The sequence below is a fragment of the Oryctolagus cuniculus genome, chromosome 8, assembly GCF_964237555.1.
Source record: "Oryctolagus cuniculus chromosome 8, mOryCun1.1, whole genome shotgun sequence".
Taxonomy (NCBI): domain Eukaryota; kingdom Metazoa; phylum Chordata; class Mammalia; order Lagomorpha; family Leporidae; genus Oryctolagus; species Oryctolagus cuniculus.
Genome location: NC_091439.1, coordinates 65,428,159 through 65,447,320, shown reverse-complemented (window position 1 = coordinate 65,447,320; position 19,162 = coordinate 65,428,159). Strand labels below are relative to the sequence as shown.

At 40.4% G+C, this 19,162-nt stretch overlaps 1 protein-coding gene across 2 annotated transcripts in view; it reads right to left on the bottom strand.

Annotated features, from left to right (window-relative positions):
* The window catches only part of DNAJB14 (DnaJ heat shock protein family (Hsp40) member B14), a 53,262-nt gene that overhangs the window by 23,741 nt on the left and 10,359 nt on the right, over positions 1 to 19,162 (bottom strand). The window contains exon 2 of one of the 2 annotated variants that reach the window (XM_002716953.5): positions 6,694 to 6,865. The exons of the other annotated variant lie outside the window; for it this stretch is intronic. Within the exon in view, the coding sequence (XP_002716999.2) occupies positions 6,694 to 6,865 (172 nt within the window). The remainder of the gene's footprint in view (positions 1 to 6,693; positions 6,866 to 19,162) is intronic. 2 annotated transcript variants of the gene reach the window in all.

Sequence of the window (19,162 nt, the reverse complement as noted above, 5' to 3'; positions counted from 1 at the left end):
AAATTATCTGGACTATTTTCTCAAATCTAGTAACAGCTTATCCCTTTAAGGGTAAGTCTGTCCATTTTCTTTTTGGGCCATGGATCATTCCTCCAATCTTTTCCCAGTCTAAGGAGAGGAGCCCATGAGACTGTCCTTGGTACAATTTACTACAACCACAGAGAAGTGATGCAAAGTCCACAACAGATGAAGGACAGAGTATAACTCCAATGAAAGGGAAAGAACAACTTTACAGTACTCTTATGTGCATTAAAAAATGCTAAAACTCCTCAAAAGTTTGTCACATTTAAGAATAAATATGCATGATATACCAAAAACTCTGGAATACTACAGATCTAAGCAAGTACCAAAACAACTGTTTAGAACATATAACACAACTGCAACAGCCTGTGACTTAAATGTCAATCTAAGTTACTGCAGCCCATTTATGCTAAAGAGAATTTACAGGTATTACTCTCCAAAAAGGTAAAAAATCTCATAATAAAATATAACATGACACTGAAAAATGTCTGCTGTATCTAATTTTTTATGAACACACTCTTAAAGGTTCCTTCTATGGTTTATACTGTAAAGTTAATAGAGATTGAAGCCTGGAATCTTCAAAGTACTAGGAATGGAAAAGAATACTCTGAATGCAGCAGAGAACATTCAGTACTTTTCAATGTCACCATTCTTGTATCACCTATTAATTTGGCTTCACAAAAGCGGTGGTACATTGTCAACATTTTCCAGAGTACTTCTGATTTAGATGTCTTCTGGGAACAGGTGACTTGATGACACAGGTGGGTAACAGATAAAATGACTGAAGGTATAAATGGTCACTGGCAGAAAGGAAACGCAAAGACTGACAAAAGTCTGAGAGAGAGAGAGAGAGACTGACTTTGTTTTTACTATTAGCTGTCACAGTGCTTGATCTATAATAGGTTTCTAGTAATATTTTTGGAGTGAATGAATCTTAGCACTCCTTTTATGATGAAAGCATTCATCACTCGTATGAGTTGTAGGGAAAAAAAGAGAGGCATCATGTAAGCTTACAGAAATGTTTTTATGATTACATCAACAAAGACATTAAATGAGCCTTTCTAGTAATAATTATTTCTAGATTTTTTTATTTTAATTTTAAAAATATTGACACAAAGACAATTTTATTTAAAAAATAGGACATTTCCTTTAGTTAGTAATGTTCACTGAACCCTAACTATGCCCAATGTTCTAGGCACTTGAGATACATCAGTAAAACAGAGAACAATACCTGCCTTTGTAAAGACTCACTCTCCTAGGTATGTTTAGAAACTACATGATAAGAAAAAAGAGGGGAAGGCACATTTATAGAACTCCAGTGTGCTAGGCACAAGTCCACACCCTGTGTCTGTGATTCAATATCCATAGCTCATAAATTATTCTATAACTAGCGCATCTGAAAGAAATCCGTCTTGAACTCTTTTAGAGGCAAAATTTGACCTGAACAAACGTGAAGCTACCACAGTCTTCATTTCTCCCATATCAGTTTTTTTGTACGTTTTGCTGCAGAAATTCCACTATTATAGTTATGGGCTGCTGCACCAAACCCTGCTAAGAGGTTATAAAATGTATAATATGTTCTAATACCTAAAGTATGAGGCATTTTAAATACATAAATAAAGAAACGAAAAATTAAGGGGCAAGAGTCTGGTGTCGCAGTCACTGCTTGGGATGCCTGCAGCCCCTATCACAGTGCCTGGCGTGAGACTTGGGTATTCTGCTCTGATGCAGCCTCCTGAGAACGTGCATGCTGGGAGACAGGGGTGATGGCTCAAGTACTCAAGTCCCTGCCATCCTTGTGGGAGACCTGAATGAAGTTCTGGGTGTCTGGCTTTGGCATGGCAAAGCCCTTGGTTGTTTCAGGCATGTAGGGAGTAAACCAGTAGATGAAGATCTGTCTCAGTTTCTCTGAATGTCAAATAAATGAAAATAAATAAACTATGAAGCATTCTGAATTCTAAACTCCATCTGGTTCTCGTGATTCTACATTCAGGAGTATAGAACTGTACTATGCTGATCATTTTAAACGAAGTATCTTGTTTACTCTTCATTAGGTAGATATTATTTAGATATTATTCCTACTTAACCAATGAGGAAACCAAGCCTTTGAGTGTTTAAAAAAACTGTCTAAAATCACATTACCAAGTGATAGATGGAAACCAGGATTTCTTTCTTCAATTTACTGAGCGTCTTCTTTCTGGGCACTGTTTCAGATGCTCCAGCGGTGAAAAAAGCATTTAAAACATTCCTAGCCAGGGGAGGGCATCTGGCACAGCAGTGACGACATCTGCACCCCAGACTAACGTGCCTGGGCTGTGTCCTGACTCTGCGCCTTATTCCAGCTTCCTTGGTAATGGGCACCCTGGAGGACAGTTCAAGTGGTTTGGTCCCTACCACCCAAGCAGATCAAGATTGACTTCCTGGCTTCCGGGCATTTGGGAAGTGAATCAGCAGATGAGAGACAGTTCTCTGTTCTCTTTCTTTCAAATAAAATAAATACAAACTTTTTTTAATTATATTTTTAAAATTTTTTTTAAAAATATTTTATTTATTTTATTTGAGAGGTAGAGCTACAGACAGTGAGAGGGAGAGACAGAGAGAAAGGTCTTCCTTCCATTGGTTCACTCCCCAAATGGCTGCAATGGCCTGAGCTGCGCCGATCTGAAGCCTGGAGCCAGGGCGTCTTCCGGGTCTCCCACGTAGGTGCAGGGGCCCAAGGACTTGGGCCATCTTCTACTGCTCTCCCAGGCCATAGCAGAGAGCTGAATTGGAAGAGGAGCAGCTGGGACTAGAATCGGCGCCCATATGGGATGCTGGTGCCTCAGGTGGAGGATTAACCTACTGAGCCACAGCGCCGGCCTCAGTACAAACTTTTTTTAAAGCTACCTAGAGGGGCTGGTGTTGTGGCACAACAGGTTAAGCTGCCACCTGTGACCCAAGTTTCCCATTTGGGCACTGGTTTGGGGCCCAGCTGCTCCACTTCCATGCAGCTCCTTGCTAATGCGCCTGGGAAAGCAGCAGAAGACGGCCCAAGTACTTGTGCCCCTGCTATCCACGTAGGAGCCCAGAAGAAGTTCCTGGCTCCTGGCTTTGGCCTGGCCCAGCCTCAACAGCCATTGCAGCCATTTGGAGAGTGAACCAGCAGCTGATGGAAGATATCTCTCTTGCATGTGCTATATCTCCCCCTCCCTCTCCTGTAATTCTACCTTTCAAATAAGTAAATAAATCTTCTTTTCTAAAAATAGCATCTCTGTTGAGAACCATCCAGATGAAGCATCTTTTTTAAAGACTTATTTTATTTATTTTATAGGCAGACTTACAGAGAGAGAAGGAGAGACAAAGAAAAAGATCTTCCATCTTCTGTTTCACCACCCAAATGGCCACAATGGCCAGGGCTGGGCCACACGGAAGCCAGGAGCCAGAAGCTTCTTCTGGGTCTCCCATGTGAGTACAGGGGCCCAAGCACTGAAGCCATCTTCCTATGCTTTTCCCAGGTGCTCAGCAATGGAAAAGTCTGTCTGCTTCTAATCTCTATATCTTCTTTTATTTGCATGAAAACATAGTGGGTAGGAGAGGAAGGTCCTCTTTCAATTCTCTTTTCATGTGCTATACCTGATTATTTAAATAGTTCAAATTTAATTGGTATTTAATGGAATATTTATTATTGAGACATACGATTATCTTACACAAGTGTAACAAAATTTTTTTTTCATTTAAAGACCTGGAACATAAATCAGATCTTAAATTAAAATTCCTATAATACAAACAACTTAACAATTACACAGAAGTGTTCCTAATGGATAAATACGATAGCTCAGACAAGACACTGATCACTTACATTTTTAACTAGAAGATGGTGCTTTTTTCAGTAGTAGATTAAAAGATTTAAATACATCACTGACAACCTCTTGTCAATTATTTTTTTATGTGTTTCACCTCAAGACAATAGTACTTAGTTTCACAGAATATTAGTTAGCAAAATACACACTCTTTCTTTAGTCTTACTGTAAGCTAGCTCTTACTTATGCAATGGATGCAATACTATTGCATGACTTCTCCCCATTGAGCCAAATTGTCACTGAGCAACTTGTTTGCATAATCGTGCTAACCAACAAAATAATATGGCTTTCTTCAGCAAAGTCCCCTGTGTATAGATAAAACAAAATACAAAAACATACAGCACATAAGTGTTTGCTGATGATTTCTGCCTTTTCTAAACCAAGAGTTGTAAAGGCTAACATAACTAACAAGTTATGCTACATGATTCAGCTAAGCAACTCTTATGTAAGGTAATGACCTATGTATTTTGAAAAACTAAGGGATTCTTTAAGAATGCCCCAATCATATTTAGTCCTCAAAGGAAAATAAATTACATTTACTTAATAAAAAGGATATAATAAAATTATTGACCACAGAATCAATCTTTATTACAAGTATATTCTGGTAACTGCTCTATCCATAAAGAATTCAGAATTTCAGCTGTGGCTGAGTTAGTTCTCAATGCTAAATCAGTAATTTTTCCATTCTGTTTGCTTTTCCCCTGTGCAAATATCACATACTTTCAACACTCTCCTTAAGCTTTCAACTTTATCTCTTTTCTTCTCTCAGAAAACAATTCCATCTCCAATTTCACAGAAAAAATAGAAGCCAGCAGACAGAAATCCACTCAATATTTTAGGTCTCCATCTGTCCAACCCTGATTACATATAAGGTACTATCCATGCTCACTACCACCTTTCATTGTTCCATGCTCAGGATGTCTCCCTGCCTAAAGCCAGATCCTCCAGGCATTGGAGAAACACATACACACACATACAAACACACACACAATACTAAAACAAAGAGATAGTATTGCTGTTCCTTCCTTCCTTATATCTACCACACCACTTTGGACCACTCTTTTTCATTTACGGTTAGCATAGAGGAAATGGGGAAATAAAGATTAAAAAAAAAAAAGCATAATAACATCAGACATAGGGGATTCCTATTTTCTAAAACTTTACATATATATGTATATATATATAATTTATTTATTCACACGGAAGACAGAGTTACAGAGAGGGACATGCAGAGGCAGAGAGAAAGAAGTCTTCCATCCACTGGTTTACCCCCTAAATGGCCCCAACAGCCAGGACTGAGCCAGGCTGAAGCCAGGAGCCAGGAGTTTCATCCCAGTTTCCCACGTGGGTGCAGGAATGCAGGAACCCAAGTACTTGGGTCATCACCTGATGTCTCCCAGGTGCATCAGCAGGAAGCATGGAGTAGTAGTGATTAGACCGAGCGCTCCAACATGGGATGCAGGTATCCAAAGAGAAACTTTAACCAGATGCACCATAAGGCCCACCTCATTCTTCTCGAGTGACTTGACTTTGCTATAAAATTATCCTCCCTAAGAATTATCTCATTAATCACCTTTCAGAGTTCTTAATCTTTAAATTTTACCTTCTCTAAGGAGGGCAATATCATTTACAGCTTCCTTATCAGGATGAAAAAGTCTTTTTCGCTAGTGTTTCATAGTCAAAGAATCATTTTATTTCTGGAAAATTTTTTCTTATCTATAGAATTACTAAAGCCAGATCCCTAAAACCCAGATCATGATTTTTCAATTCTACCTAATTCTTCTACCTTACGTAGAAGTGTATCAGGAATTAAAACTAGACCAAGAAATAGAATAAGGGTTGGTGCTGTGGTATAGCTGGTTAAGCCACCTCCTGCAGAGCCAGCATCCCATATGGGCGCCGGTTCTAGTCCGGGCTGCTCCTCTTCTGATCCAGCTCTCTGCTATGGCCTGGGAAAGCAGTAGAAGATGGCCCAAGTGCTTGGGCCCCTGCACCTATGTGGGAGACCCAGAAGAAGCTCCTGGCTCCTGGCTTCGGGTTGGCGCAGCTCGGCTATTGCAGCCATTTGGGGAGTGAACCAGTGGATGGAAGACTTTTCTCTCTGTCTCTGCTTCTCTCTGTAACTCTGTCTTCCAAATAAATAAAATTAAAAAAAAAAAAAAAAGAAGATGGGCCAAGTCCTTGTGCCCCTGCACCTGCGTGGGAGACCCGGAAGAGGCTCCTGGCTTTGGATTGGCACAGCTCTGGCTGTTGCGGCCAGTTGGGGAGTGGACCAGCGAATGGAGGAGCTCTCTCTCTCTCTGTCTCTATTTCTCTCTCTGTGTAACTCTGACTTTCAAATAAATAAATCTTAAAAAAAAATTAGAATAACCAGAGTAAGAAAAACATCAAAGGAGAGGAAATTGTGTTGTTTGCATATACAGACATAGCCTTGAAAATAGGATATAAATAGAAAAAAACCCTCTCCTTAATTAATATAAACCTAACAGTGGAGATGTTGTTGCTATTACACTCAATTTTCTCCCATAAAATTCTCCTAATTACATATAAATAAAGCAAGGTAATTATTTCCCTATCAGTATTTAAGGTAAGTTGTATCAAAAGAATGAAATAACTTTTTCTTTAAAATTTTTGGAAAGAAGTTTTATGACTTACACTTTAAAAGATGGGTTCTTCCATAGATTGATTCTATAGAGAATTACGAAGTATTAGCTATACCCAGAGTTCAATCCCTAGATATCTATTTTTCTATGAAATTATGATTCAAACTCTTAGTTCAAAAAATTACATTCATCTCAATTATAATTGAGATATACACTGTATTTATTCCTACCTGAGAACTCCATCTACTTGGTCTTTGGTGTAGCCTTTGCCACCTTCACCACCACCAGACGTGCCGTCCTTGGTGCAGTTAGGCTTGCTCTGATCACCACTACCTGATGGTTTTCGGCAATGAGGGCTACTTCCAGCTGTGCTTCCATTTTTCATAATTATTTCCAACAGTGCTACAGAAAGATAAAAGTGTACTGTGCTTATTTACATATACACAAGATCTTGAAAAGAAAGTTATAAAGCAAGCAGATTACCACTTCTGGTCTCAAAAAGATTCACCTTAGGATCCTTTTAAATAGTAAGAATTCCCATATGTACTTAACTGTTTACAGAACACCAATTGCCATTTAGAAGTAAAATGTTAAGAAATTTAAATCTAGTAACTTGGAATTATTATTATTCAATTACTTATGATATACTTTTAAAAAGTCATATCATAGTAAAACTGTAGAATTCCAAGGAAAAACAGAGTCTTTAGAGAATTAAATCATCAACATAGAAACAAAAATTATACTCCTTGTTTATTTCTCAATAGCAATAAGAGCCAAAGTATATTGGAATATTATCTTCAAAATGCTCAGGAAACAAAATTGCCAACTTGAGTTCTGCACTGAATCTCCAGAAATAATAATAGTTATGCCCAGGATTCCCAAGGAAAGGCCCAAGAGCAAGGGTAGAGAGAAAGCAGGAAATAAGACTGGCCACATATATCCATAATGGTTACAGATGGCTAAGTGATAGGGGTTGATTATACCACTTTCTTTCCTTTTATGTATGCTGGAAACTTTTCCATAATAACAGTTAAAACTAAACATAAAAAAATTAACAGGACTAGAAAGAATAAATAGAGAAATCCATCACCATGGTAGGAGCTTCTAATACATATAAAGTAGATTACAAAAAAATTAGGAATATATATGACAGGGCAGGCATTGTGGCTCAGTGGGTTAAGCTACTTGGGACACCCACATCCCACACTGGAGTAACTGGTTTGAATCTCAGCTATTCTACACTTCTGATTCAGCTTCCTGCTAATGCTCCTAGATGATGAAGAATGACTGCTCAAGTACATAGATTCCTGCCACCCATGTGGGAGACCAGGATGGATTTCCTGGCTCCTGGCTCAGCCCCAGCTGTTGGGGACATTTAGTGAGTAAACCAGTGGACAGAAGATTATCTCTCTCATATTCTTTCTTTCACTTGCACCCTCCTTCTCCCCCCTCCCCCCTCTCTGACTTTCAAATAAATAAATAAATAAATATTTTTTAAAAAGATTTATTTATTTCAAAGAGTTACACAGAGAAAGGAGAGGCAGAGAGAGAGAGAGAGAGAGAGAGGTCTTCCATCTGATGGTTCACTCCTCAATTGGCCTCAACGGCCAGAGCTGTGCCTATCCCAGCCAGGAGCCAGGAGCTTCTTCCGGGTCTCCCACGCGGATGCAGGAGCCCATCTTCTACTGCTTGGACTTAGGCCATCTTCTATTGCTTCCCCAGGCCATAGCAGAAAGCTGGATCGGAAGTGGAGCAGCTGGAACCAGAACCGGTGCCCATATGGGATGCCGGCGCTCTAGGCCAGGGCTTTAACCCACTGTACCATAGTGCTGGCCCATAAATAAATATTTTTTAAAGAAATACTGATGGCATAAACATCTGATTTCTCAACTTTATATAAAAATAAAACATTATACTCAACTAATATTTATTTTTCACAGACCCACCAAGAATAACAATTGATCATATTATAGCAAGACCATAAAGTTATCTTCTTCAAATTTAAAAAACTTAGTATCATATGGTACCACAACCTGTAAGCAAAGCACATTTGAGAAATCGACTACAAAAATGCAACTTTAGAAAATCACAAGTCAGCTGGAAAGGAGGGAGAAAAAGCTAAATCTGTAGAGAATTCATATATCAAATAAATATTCACAATAAAAATTACAAGCTACTTAGAACTGAATAGAATGAAAATACTACCTATCAGAACTTCTGGGTTAACACTAGATATCCAAATGCAAAAGGATGAACCTCGTCCCTTTGTCATGTCATACACAACAATGAACTCATACTTAAATGTAAGAGCTAACACTACAAAACTCAAAGGGAAATGTAAATCTTCCTGACCTTGTTTTAGGCAAAATATTATTTCTTTAAAAATTACTTATTTATTCATCTGAAATGCAGAGTGGGGGAGAGGGAGATATAGAGAGATCTCCCATCCACTGAATCAGTCCCCAGATGACTACAAAAGAAACTGAATCAGGATAAAGGAGCCTGGAATCTCAACTAGCTTTCCCACATGGGTGGGAAAAAAAGTGACCAAAAAAAAAAAAAAAGAGCAGCTTTATCAAAATGTAAAATTTGTATATTTCAAAGTCTACCCTTATTAGAGTGAAAAGATAATCTGCAGGATGGGAGAAAATATTTGCAAATCATACATCTGATAAAACAAATAACCTCCATGAACAGGTGTTTGGCACAGCAGTTAAGACATCACTTCCTATACCTACATCCCGTATCAGAGCGGCTGGGTTTGGGTCCTGGCTCTGCTCCCTATTCCAATCTTCAGCTAATGTGCACCCTGTAAGGTAGCAGGTGATGGCAGGAGAAGCTGGGTCTCTGCTGCCCTGAGGGAGACTCAGGTGGAGTTCCTAGGCCCTGATTTCAGCCAGGCCCATCCCTGGCTATTGTGGGCATCTGAAGAATGAATCAGCAGATGGAAAATCTCTATCTTACTCTGTCACTCTGCTTTAAAAATAAACAACTAATTTTTTAAAAGTAAACATATCTAAGATGTATAAAGAATTCTTACAATAGTAAATAATAAACTCAATTTAAAAAAAAAGATGAAAGATTCAATCAGATGGTTCTCCAGACAGATAAACAAATGATCAATGAGCATAATAAAACATTGCTCAACATCATTAGCCAACATGGAAAAGAAAAATGAAAATCCAAACCACAAGGAGATACTAATTCAAACTAGGATAGCTGTTATCATAAAAATGGGCAGCAGCAAGTATTGGCAAGGATGTAGAGAAATTGGAACCTTAATACACAGAGAATACAAAAGAGTGCAGGCTACTTTGAGAAATCATCTGCTAGTTCTTTAAAAGATTAAAGATATAGTTATTGGGGCCGGTGCTGCAGCACAGCAGATTAAAGCCCCGGCCTGCAGTGCCTGCACCCCATATGGGCGCAGGTTCGAGTCCCAGCTGCTCTACTTCCGATCCAGCTCTCTGCTATGGCCTAGGAAGGCAGTAGGGGATGGCCCAAGTCTTTGGCTCCTGCACCTGCGTGGGAGACCTGGAAGAAGCTCCTGGCTTTGGATCAGCTCAGCTCTGGCCATTGTGGTCATCTGGGTAGTGAACCAGTAGATGGAAGATCTCTCTCTGGCTCTACTTCTCTCTATAACTTCGTTTTTCAAATAAATTAAATAAATCTTTAAATGAATAATTTAAAAAAGATAGAGTTATCATTTGACTCAATAATACCATTCCTGGGAATATACCTATGAGAAATAAAAACACATATCTATACAAAAACTGGGTTGTGAATGTTCATAAAAAAATTATTCACAATGTCAAAAAATAAGATAGAAACAATGAAGCATCCATCAACTGATGAAAGGGTAAATGAAATGTGATATATTCAGACAATGGACTATTAGTTGAAAATAAAAATAAATACGTATTGATATATACTACAATAATGGACCTCATAAATATGCTAAATGACAAAAGCAAGTGACAATAGATTACATACTGTATGATTCCATTATTATGAACTGTATAGAATGGGCAAAACTACAGAGACAGAAAATATATTAGTCATTGCCAAGCTCAGGGGTGGGGGAAGAGTATCACTGGGGAAAATAAAGAATGACTGTTAATGAGGACAGTTATTTTTCTTTATGGTGAAGAAATGTTCTAAAATTGATCACTGTGATGGTTACACAATTCTGTGAATATGCTAAACCCCAATGAATGATACACTTTTATATTGCATGATATGTAAATTAGATCTCAATTAAGCCATTATATATCCTTTAAATCCCAGCAGTGCTACTGGTAAATGTGCAATCATGAAGATACTTACTATTTGTATTTTATTTACATAGAACTTTCTACCATATCAGTTGCCTGGTTAATGCATTTAAGAGGTCATCAAAGACAAAAAAAAATTAGCTTTTGTAACAATCTAGTTGCAGACAGCACAAAAAGGCATTCAATTAGATAGCAGTCAGTTTTTAACAAGAGTAATATATATTATATAGTAAGTTTTTAAGGACAGTTTCGTTTGTATTTAATACAATCACAATGGAAGTCAGTATGGTTTAAGCAGGTAATATTTCACAATGTTTAAGCAGCTTAAATTTTAAATCTTTCCAAATTTCCTCATAAAGTTAGAAGAGCAAAATGAATACTTCATTCTCAAATTTCCAAACTATAAGAAGGTGGGGGCAAACCACCCAGAGCTGCAGGATCCATGCAGTATTACCATTTATGTGGGAATACACAGAGGATAACTGACAAGGCATTTATTGGTCTACAGACCAAAAGAACCCCAAAATAGGCAACAGAGACGCTTTCTACAGCATGGCAAGCCAAATTGAAAACAGTGTGTAAAAAGGAATGGGTTTAGCTCACTACAACAGTGCATTAGTGCAAGCATTCACAATAAAGCCTGTAAGGGCATAGAACACTCTAGTTACAACAAACTCTCAAAGTAAACAAAGCCACACAAAGGAGCAACCACTGGGAATAGAACTCCAACTAAAATAGACAAGGATAACTCAAAAAAAAAAAAAAAAAAAAGAAGAAGAAGAAGAAGAAGAAGAAGAAAAGAAAGAGAAACTTTATATGAAAGTGGCAAAATGGGAAAAGAGTAAAGCTCTCTCATATAGCAAGGCGACATTTTTAAACATTATACACAAAAAGACGGATCCTCGTGTATTTAGGAAGCCTAACGAACTGAACATCACATAAAAATGAGTAAAAGAAAACAGCAGCAGTCACAGCTGACACAAAGTCATTATGAGAAAAAAAGAAAGTATAAAATATATCTCTGAAGACAATGAATGCACACCACAAAGAGTTGAAGACAAAATCGATGAACACCATAGCCTACTACCTTCACAATAATCTGGAAAAGTTTAAGAAATGACACATAAAGTGAAAGAACAACATTAAGTCAGATCTAAAACCACCACAGAATTTTCTATCCCCAACTTATGTGATAAAATTCAGGAAAGAATAAGAAGTAAAAGAAAGGGGCTGGCATTGTGGTATAGTGGGTCAAGCTGCCGCCTGCAACACTGGCATCCCAAATAGGCACCAGTCTCCACTGCTCGAAGTCTGATCCAGCTCCCTGCTAATGGCCTGGGAAAAGTAGCGTAAGATGGTCCAAGTGTTTGGGCCCCTGCCACCCACATGAGAGACCTGGAAAGCCCCTGACTCCTGGCTTCCACCTGGCCCAGCACTGGCCACGGCAGCCATCTGGGAAGCGGATGGAAGACTCTCTCTCTCTAACTCAGACTTGCAAATAAATAAATAGATATTTTTAGAAGTCTAAGAAAAAAATCAATTAAAAAAGTTAACCTAGAAGAATCAAAGGGGTATAAACACAACAGAACACATAATGCCTAAAGAATAGAAAAATTTGGCAAATGTAAAAACAAAAAAATTCAACAAAAATTGGTAAATATTAAAGACAACTAAAAAAGATCCAAAAACAGGAATCCTAAAGAAGAAAAATAAAGCAAGCAAATAGAACAAAACACAAAAATATCTGAAAATATCTGAAACTATATAATGAAAAGGCAAATCACACACCTAAGAAAACTGACAAAGTACAGACAAAGCCAAAACATTCTAGTAAAATTTACAATACATCTAGTTAAAAAGATCAAATAACTTATAAAGGAAAGATAATTAAGATGTCATCAGACGTTTTTAAAAATATTTTATTTATTTTGAAAGGCAGAGTGATAGAGAGCAGAAGAGAGACAACAAAATTCCATCCATTGATTCACTCCCTAGATGGCTGCAACAACCAGAAGCCCAAACTCCATGCAGTTCTCCCACAGAGCAGGGTATGTGAGCAGCAGGACAAATACTTGAGCCATCGTTCGCTGAGGGCCAAAGTTCTTGGGCCCTCTACTTTCCCAGGTGCATTAGCAGGGAGCTGGATTGGACTTGCAGCCGCCAGGACTTGAATCAGTGCTTAGAAATGGAATGTAGCATCAGGAGCAATGGCTTAACCTGCTGTGCACAATGCCATGGGCCCCTAATCATTAGGCTTTGCTCATCAGCAGTACATAAAACAATGGATTAACATATTTAGATACCCAAGAACAGAAAATGTGAGCCAAGAACTTTGTACCTACTAAAGTAACATCAAGCAGTCTAGAACTTAGAGAATGCCCACTAGTCCTCCCTGGGAATCTAGTAGAAAACAAGCTTTAGGGAATCCAAAATAATTACATGCATTCAAACACTGACTTAAGGACCAATGGTGGGGCCAGCACTGCGGCATAACAGGTTAAGGCCGCTGCTTGCGGTGCCAGCATTCCATACGGTCACTGGTTCAAGACCTGGCTGCTCCACTTTTGATCCAGCTCTCTGCTATGGCCTGGGAAAGCAGTAGAAGATGGCCCAAGTCCTTGGGCCCCTGCACCCACATGGGAAGACCCGGAGGAAACTCCTGGCTTCAGCTCGGCGCAGCTCCAGCTGTAGCGACCAATTGGGGAGTGACCAGTGGATGGAAGACCTCTCTCACTCTACTCTCTTTCTCTCTGTGTGTAACTCTTTCAAATAAATAAATAAATCTTAAAAAAAAGACCAATGGTAAACATTAAATGCATAACATTAAATGCATAATCACTAATAGAACCAAAACTAAATGATGGCTGAGGGGCAGTATATAATATTTTTATTTATTTTTATTTTTATTTTTTTGACAGAGTGGATAGTGAGAGAGACAGAGAGAAAGGTCTTCCTTTTTGCCGTTGGTTCACCCTCCAATGGCCGCCACAGCCAGAGCACCGCGCTGATCCGATGGCAGGAGCCAGGTACTTATCCTGGTCTCCCATGAGGTGCAGGGCCCAAGTACTTGGACCATCCTCCACTGCACTCCCTGGCCACAGCAGAGAGCTGGCCTGGAAGAGGGGCAACCGGGACAGAATCCAGCGCCCCAACCGGGACTAGAACCCAGTGTGCCGGCGCCACAAGGCGGAGGATTAGCCTAGTGAGCCGCGGCGCCGGCCTAGCATATAATATTAAACAGTTATGTTCTGAGGGTGCAGAAATGGTTCAAATACTTTTAAAACCATATGCTTCATTTGTCTTTTTTGAAGATTTATTTATTTATTTCAAGGTCAGAGTTATAGAGGGATCTTTCATCTGCTGGTCCACTCCTCAAGTGGCCACGATGGCCAGGGCTGAGCCAAGAACTTCATCTGGGTCTCCTTTGTGGGTGGGAGGGGCCCAAGCGCTTGGGCCGTCTTCCACTACTTTTCCCAGGCCATCAGCAGGGAGCTGGTATAAAGTTAAGCAGCTGGGATTCAAACTAGCGCAAATATGGGATGCTGGTGTTGCAGGCAGTGCTTTACTCACTAAGCTACAATGCAAGCCCCTGGCTTTCTCTTTAATGGGAAAAGAAAACATTGCTGGACTTCTTTTCCTTCTCTTCCTCTGAGGCCCAGGCGAAAGATGGCTGTTGGGACCAAGAAAGCAGTCATGGCCAAATGTATCGGAGCCTGACAGGGCCTGCAACAACAAAGCAACTCATTATATTTGGGAAAGAATGAACAAGTAAGTGGGAATCATGTGTCTCACTGTCAGAGAATAGGATTACAAATATGGAAATGGAGAAGTGTAGAACAAACCTTGAGACACTGTACTTAAAATAGATATATGAATATATTTGTATGTGTCTCACAGATATCAAAATTAATACAGATTAAATTAGTATATGGGGCTGGTGTTGTGGTACAGTAGATTAAGACACTGTTCGCAATGCCAGCATCCCATATCAGAGTGCCAGTTTGACTACTGGCTGCTCTGCTTCTGATCCAGCTTCCTGTTAATGTGCCTGAGAAGGCAGCAACAGATGGCCCAAGTACTTATAGCTCTTGTAGCCATTTGGGGTATCAACCAAGGAAGGAAAATCTCTGTCAGTCTGCCTTTCAAATAAATAATCTTTAACAAATTAGGGCAGATGTACGTGTACCTACAAAAAACCATATACACACATGCATATATATATATATATACACACACACACACACACACACACATATGTCCACTGAGAACCATACACAATGACACTTCTGTAACAAGGAGCTTATCTAGTATCTATACATTATTTTGTAAATACCCCTTGCCCATTAAAAGGAATCAGGGCTCCACAGAAAAAAAGCTAATTCCCAAAGCAGGGAAAATAAAAAAGGGAGCCTGAAAACATTTTTGTGCCAGCTCCCAGCACACCCACTGCCTAATACTGAGCCCCAAATTAAATCATAACAACAGACTAAATAGAACTCATGAATCCATACAGATAACCAAGGTTGAATGGCAACTAATGAATGTATTAGGAATGATAAAACTAGCCGGCGCCGTGGCTCAATAGGCTAATCCTCCACCTTGCGGCGCCGGCACACCGGGTTCTAGTCCCGGTCGGGGTGCCGGATTCTGTCCCGGTTGCCCGTCTTCCAGGCCAGCTCTCTGCTATGGCCAGGGAGTGCAGTGGAGGATGGCCCAGGTGCTTGGGCCCTGCACCCCATGGGAGACCAGGAAAAAGCACCTGGATCCTGGCTCCTGCCATCGGATCAGCGCGGTGCGCCGGCTGCAGCGGCGGCCATTGGAGGGTGAACCAACGGCAAAGGAAGACCTTTCTCTCTCTGTCTCTCTCTGACTGTCCACTCTGCCTGTCAAAAATTAAAAAAAAAAAAAAAAAAAAAAAAAAAAAAACTAGGAAATCATCATTTGGCAAGCATCAGTAGTTTATTTGTTTAATTTATTGGGGCTGGCATTGTGGCATAGCAGGTAAAGCTGCCACCTGACACATGAGCATCCTGGTGCTGGTTCAAGTCCCGGCTGCTCTGTTTCCCATCCAGCTTCCTGGTAATGGCCTAGAAAAGCAGCAGAAGATGGCCCAAGTGCTTGGGTCCTGCCACCCATGTGGGGAGACCCAGAAGCAGCTTCTGGCTACAGGCTTTGGCCTGGCCCTGACCTGGCCGTTGCAGCCATCTGGAGAGGAAAGAGTAAGATTATGGTGGAAAAACCTGGCAATCACCAACTTAATTATGTGATCATCGTCACAGGTAAGAACCAAATCAACTCCATGTGTCTGATGTCATACTAAGAACATTTATATGGTATTCTTGCCAAAACTTTGTATGGATACAAAGAAGTATTAACCAAACTCAAAATGAGACATATTCTGTAAAATAATTGTCGTACTGTGACTGTCCATTCCCAGGCTCAATGCTGGACAAACATCTTGGCATGCCAGCAGGGCAGGCATATGGGCAAAGGTAAGCACTTGCCAGAGAAGGTAACCTGGCCAAGAAGTATGCAGATTTTGCACCAGCTGCTCAGAAGACACTGTGAAACTAAGAATGACCATCACGTGTATCACAGCCCGTACCTGAAGGTGAAGGGAAACATGTTCAAAAACAAGTGGATTCTCATGGAACACATCTACAAGCTGAGAGCTGACAAGGCCAGCAAGAAGCTCCTGGCTGACCAGGCTGAGGTCGACTGGTCTAGGACCAGGGAAGCACACAAGCACCACAAAAAACGCCATCAGGCAAGAAGGAGGAGATCATCCAGACTCTGCTCAAGGAGATCAGGAAACAACTCTCCCCCTATCTTGTCTGTACACAGCAGCCTCAGGGATTTCATCTTTACCTGTTTGCAAGGAAGGAAGGAAGTCAGGAAGTTAGGAAGGAAGGAGGGGAACGGACTGGTTTAAGCTGATCAGAAATGCCAAAATCAGAAGGCGGCATTTGGCCTAACAGTGAAGATACCTGCACCCTACATGAGAGTGGCTTGATTGGATTCTTAGCTCTGGATACCAATTCTAACTTCCTGCAGAGGCAGACGCTGCAAAGGCAGCAGCTAATGACTGGAGTAGTCTGGATCCCAGCTACCCATGTGGAAGACCTGGATTGAGTACCTGGTTCCCGCTTCAGCACAACACAGCCCCAGCCATTGTAGGCATCTGGGGAGTAAAGCAGTAGATGCGAGCTGTTACTTTGCCTCTTCAATAAATTTTTCTTTAAATGCCAGTCAGTATGGGGGGGGGGGGAGGAGCTATTGTAATCCATAAGCTGTACTTGGGAAATTTATGTTCATTAAATAAAATAAAATATAAAAAAATGCCAGTCAAGAAGGAAGGAAAGAAAGAGAGGAAGAAATGAAGGAATCAATCTAGAGAATAAAACATCATACCAAATAAATGCAACATGTGCCTTTTTTGACACAAAGGAAATAACTGGGAAAGTTGGCAGGATGTTAATCAAGTACAGATATTAACTTCATAAATTTGATGGTTTTACTATGGTCATGTATGAGAGCATCCTTGTCTTAGACAACAGACACTGAATTCTCTATAGAGGTAGTGGGACATCATGTCTACAACTATTGGAGGTTCAGAATAAAATACAATAAAACAAAACTGTGTCTGTGTGGAGACACAGAGAGGAATAACAGAAGGAAACAGGAAGGCTATGGTGAAGCAAGTGAGATAACACTTTAACAAACAGGAGGCCTCATCGAAATTTATATGGGAACTTGTATTATTCTTTCTATTAAGTCTGTATTGGTTTTTTAAGATTTATTTATTTATTTAAAGTCAGAGTTACAGAGAGAGAAGGAGAGGCAGAGAGAGAGAGGAAGAGAGGGGGAGAGAGAGAGGGAGAGGTCTTCCATTCGCTGGCTCACTCCCCAGCCAGCCACAACAGCAGGAGTTGCACCGCTCTGAAGCCCAGGAGCCAGAAGCCTTCCCCAGGTTGCCCACATGAGTGTAGAGGCCCAAGGTCCGGGGCCATCCTCCACTACTCTCCCAGGCAACAGCAGAGAGTTGACCACAAGTGGAGCAGCCAGTACCAGAACTGGCGCCCACGTGGGATGCTGGCGCCCCGGGCCAGTGCGTTAACCCACTGCACCACAGCGCCAGTGCCAAGGTTGTGTTATTTTGTATTTATATAAGTACATACTATTCTTGAAATTTTTCTGTTAATTGTGAATTATTTACAATTTTTTAAAAAAGATTTATTCATTTTATTTGAAAGGCAGAGTTAGAGAAAGAGAGAGAGAGAGAGGCAGACAGAGAGATCTTCCATCCGCTGATTCACTCCCCAAAATGGCTGCAATGGTTGGAGCTGGGCCTATCCAAAGCCAGGAGCCAGAAGCTTCTTCCCAGTCTCCCGTGTGGGTACAGGGGCCCAAGCACTTGGACCATTTTCAGCTGCTTTCCCAGATGCATCAGCAGGGAGCTGGATCAGAAGTGGAGCAGCTGGGCCTTGAACCAGTGCCCATATGGGAGACCGGGACAACGGGTGGCAGCTTTACCTATGTCACAGCACTGGCCCTCTTAAAATTATTTTTTTGAAAATTAAAATGGGAGAATAGGGAGAGTATGCAAAGAAAAATCTAACTCTTCAGTAATTATATTGGTGGGTTAGTACTAATATTAACACTGAAATGATTATGTACACAATGAAGCTAAAGCAAGTAGGTGGGGTAGGCATTTAGCCTAACAGTTAAGATGTCAGGTAAAGATGCTCGTTTCTTTGACCACATAAGACAACCTGGGTTCAGTGTCTGACTCCAGTTCCTGACTCCAGCTTCCTGCTAATGCAGACCCTGGGAGTCAGCAGCAGCCAAGGTTCAAATGTTGTGTTCCTTCCACCCACGTGGGAGACCTGCTCTAGACTGAGTTTTAGGCTCTGCCTCTGGCCCTTGGCTGAGCCCTGGTAGGTGCAGGCATTTGGGGAGTGAACAAATAGAAAGAGCTCTTTTGCGCTGTCTTGGTCTCTCAAATAAATATTTTAAAAATAATCTATAACCCATGTTTGAGAACCAAAATTACTACTTAGGCAAAGAGGAGATAGACATGTAAACTAGGGAAGTTTAAGTAAAAACCTTAGTGTTTAACTTGAATTGGAACTAACTCATATGCTATTTTACCTTAATAAAAAAAACCCACAACATATATTCCTTAGTTCTTTGCACTGAAAAGGCCTAGAGATAATGAATAGTATAATAGCCACAGCATCCCTAGGGCCCAAATTGCAATGCTAAAACACCACTTTCTACTAAAACCAACAACAGATTTACTCTTGTAAAGGTTGATTCTAATGTGCAGAAAATGTACAAGAGGAACCTGAAACATTCTCTTACACCAAAGAATACGGCAACTATTAAAGACTATGGGGGGGCCGGCGCTGTGGCGCAGTGGGTT